Source organism: Chaetura pelagica, unplaced genomic scaffold (genome assembly GCF_000747805.2).
Source record: "Chaetura pelagica isolate M959 unplaced genomic scaffold, ChaPel_1.0 scaffold678, whole genome shotgun sequence".
Taxonomy (NCBI): domain Eukaryota; kingdom Metazoa; phylum Chordata; class Aves; order Apodiformes; family Apodidae; genus Chaetura; species Chaetura pelagica.
The window spans coordinates 104,438-108,117 of NW_009954192.1; the positions used below are offsets into that span (position 1 = coordinate 104,438).

The following is a 3,680-nucleotide window of genomic DNA, read 5'->3' on the forward strand; positions in this document are numbered from 1 at the left end:
GCTGTCGGTCCGCTGCGGCCCCTCGCCGGACCCTCCCCGTCTGTACCCCAGGCCCGTCCTGGCCACACTCCCATCCCCTGCCCGCGGGGACAAGACACTCGAGGGGCTGTACTGCCATCCACAGGGAGCTCGGCGGGCTGCATAAAGCAGAAGCCTGTTCTTTGTCACCTTTGTGCGGATTTTTCACTGTCCTAGCGATAGAGCACTGGCACAGGTTGCCCACGGAATTTTTTGAGTCTCTCCCTCTCTCCAGTCGCTTCCCCATAGGGGTAAGAGACACAGTGAGGAAACCCCCCACACACTCCTTTTGCCTTGCCCCACCCTCTTTCCCACAGTGCACAGCTCCGGCTACCTCACCAGCATTGCAGACTTGCAAGCCCCAGGATCATCGCTCCCATGTCTTGTCGACTTTTCTTCTCTTGTTTCTGCTGAGCTGTTTTGAAATTTGGCAGTATGACGAGGTATGACTGCTGTGCCTTCTAAGTTGAGAAAACAGCACAGGTGGGCAGTGGCTGATGCTGGTAGGGAAGTGCCTGGGCTGCAGGGACATGCTCAGAGCCTCAGGAACTGAGTGTTCTTGTAATCCTTTCCAGGATGGGAAGTAAACACTTGGACACAGGAGTCCATATAGCTGGGACTGCTCTGCCTCTACCCCTGCCTTTTCCTGCACTTACCCTCCCTGTACCCTTGTCACCCCTACCTGCCCTGCCTTCATCCCAGTCTGTGCTCTAGCCAGAGCCCTATTACTCCCTTGGTACTGGACTGGCCTGTGCCAATCCGAGACCCACTAGCCGAGATGCGTTAAGAGAAAGTGTTTAGAATTGCTAGGTCAAGCTGAGTCCTGCCTGGGCTCTGGGCTGCCCAAACCAAATTGTCTTTGGCTTCGCAGGGCTACCAAGCAGTGAGCACAATCCCAAGAGAATGCCATCATCTTCCTCATCTTCATCTTTATCAATCATCATTATTTGATGATCTCAGGGAAGTAATAGGGGGTACACTTTTTAGTATACAGACCCTCTTGCTTCATGGGCTACAATGCTACTGGTCATTTAGGTATTTCTTAGTTTTACTGCTCTTTTTTAGCTTTTATCTTTATTAGTATTTTCTGAAGAAAATGACTTTTTGCTGAGTAAAGTGTGGGAGGATCTAATAATTTAACCATATGCAGCACAGAGGATACCCCACCCTGAGGCATTAGGTAAATGGTGCTTTCCTAGTCCTTGGCTGCTCTGCAGAGAGAAGAAAGATTACAGTCTGTGGTTCATCATGTAGCTGTGTCGAGGGCTAAGGCAGGCAAAGCAGAGACACAGATCCCCTGTCTCTGCTCACAGCAGGGCCAAGACCTCAGCCAGGATGCTCTCACCCCAGCAGAACTGAGTTCTGCAGTGTCACCTCCCAGGGGAGCCAAGAACAGGTAAGGATTGATGCTGCATGGCCAGGGGTGTTGATCGTTTCCATGAGGGGTATTGGTTTCTATGTGAGGAAGTGAGGAAAGCTGAGTGTCTCAGCTCATCTGCAAACAGACCCATCATCGTGTGTTTCTAATTCCCTGATCTGAATACCTCTGCAGAGATGGTTTTTTTGAGGAAAGTAGGGAAGAGTTAAGATGGGAAATGTTGGAAAGGTTGATATAAGGATCATTTCAGGAATGAGAGCACTGCTACTGTTGTAAAATGCAGAGCTGCACCCCTTCTGTGCAGTCCTTGGTGATGCAGATTTTGCACGAGCTGAAATGGAGCTTAGATTAACGTGGTGTTTCAGAGCACAGTAGTAAATTGCAGTGTCCTGGGAAGAGACAGTTGCTATTTCTAAGGGGGCTGTTTTATTTTCATAGACCACCACAGAGAACTTGCCATTATGGAACTTGTCATTCCCTGAAGCTCTAAATGCTTGCAGGATAAATTTCAAGTTCTCTCCTGAGAACTGGCGATACCAGAAGAAATTAAAAATTCTGACATTGTCCTCGATGGTGGACTGACAGGGCAGAACCACTTGCTGCCCATCTCTGGCTGACACCTTGGAGAAGAATTGCTTCTGGGGGTCACCTCCAACAAGACCTGTAACGTGGGAAAAAATGTGTCTGTGGAGCAGCTTGCTTTCTTCTCTCTGTGTATAAGGCTGTCTTTGCTCCAAATCTTTCTGTCTTTCTAAAGTTAAGTTCAGATATCTGCTTCCCTCACCCCTCTGCATTTCTCCCTTGTCTCATAACCTCATCAGCTGAGACCTCCGCATAGGCTACTAAAAACTGTGGGAGACAATAGAAAGTGCATGAATACACCCACCTGACTGGATTAGCAGAACATATGCTGGCACAGCCATGGTGAAGATCATTTTTCCCAGCTCCAGAATCTCTGTCCCTCAGGAAACTCTCAGCACAGTACTGAACAAGGCACTGTTGGCAGCACAATGATACAGCTGTGTCCTGCAGTGTGCCAGTATGTGTGACACAGTCACACCTCTAGAGTGGGGAGAGCAAAAATGAGGCCAATCCACTTTTTACCTTTGCTTGTCTTAGCAGGAGGAAGTGGATAGTCTCTGTGGCTTCTTGCATTTTTTTCCATGGGTTTCCCTCTCCCTTCAAAGATTTCCACTGCAAGGGAAGATCTCTCCCTTGTTGTAGAGCGTATCTGCTTTTTGTGTGCTCTTTGTTGGTGGAAGGGCTTTTGAAAGCACAATGGCTCCTCATAACATTCAGGGCTCTGAGAAACATAGGTGTGGTGTTCCTTTCAAAAGGTTTCAGGTTTCTCTGAGTTCAGCCTCTGTTATTTTGGAAGCAGCTGTTATTTCTCCATGCATGAAGACTCAGTGATGGGGACAAAGCTGGAAAGGAGTAAAGAAAGGCATTTTAATGGGTGAACATATACATTCCTAGAAGAGGGGGATGGAGTCCTCATTGTGATGGGTTGGCTCAGTCCTGGCTGGAGTAGGGCAGACTGGTGGGATGGTGGAGTGGTGGGATCTGCAGCCTCACCCCAAGTGCAGTTCTACATCTGTGCCAGGCATAAAGGCAGGGCTGTTGGCGACAGTGGAAAGGATGTGGGAATGGGTCAGGGACAGGGACAAGGGTGGGAGGCAAAATCTTGGTGTTTGGAACTGGTGAGGAGAGAGGTGCCAAGGAGCAGCCCTGGCACTGGGAACAACTGCTCCTTGGCAGCACCTTTCTCCCTCTCCAATCTCCTGGCAATGTCACAGACTTTGCTGTGTTTCTCATTTAAGTGGGTACTCTGCAAACAACGGGGAGGGGACCCTTCACTGCAGTGCGTTAAATTTGGCTGCAATACACTCTGTCAACCAAATCCACAAGGGGAGGGTTGGCCCTGTAAATCACAGACCCTCAGGTGAAATCTGCCCAGGTGGTGAACACCCCCTGGACAAAGCAGCCAACACTTCTGGAGGACTTAGCAGTATCCAGGAGGTACTTCAGCTCACTGTTTCTGGGTGACTAGTGCCAGAAGAAGGAAATTCAGTGCAAGGAGGGGTTGGTGCAGATGACTGTGACAGCCTGGCCAACAGGTGTGAACATCTTGAGACCCACAATGGGAAGGAGCTGGTTTGGTGTAGCACCTGTGGGAGGGTAACAAGACACCCACACTTCCCACTTTGAACACAAAGGGTGAATTTCTCCACCTAGGGAGGACCAATATATGCTGAGGACTGCCCAGCTGGAAAGCAGCACTACA

General features: G+C 49.5%; 1 gene segment (V, D, J or C); it reads right to left on the reverse strand.

Moving 5' to 3' along the window:
• The window catches only part of LOC104393577, a 3,270-nt gene extending 951 nt beyond the window's left edge, over positions 1–2,319 (reverse strand). Inside the window, 2 exon segments of the V gene segment in view lie at positions 1,854–2,057; positions 2,283–2,319. Coding sequence covers positions 1,854–2,057; positions 2,283–2,319 — 241 coding nt within the window.
• Positions 2,320–3,680: the final 1,361 nt, after the last annotated feature.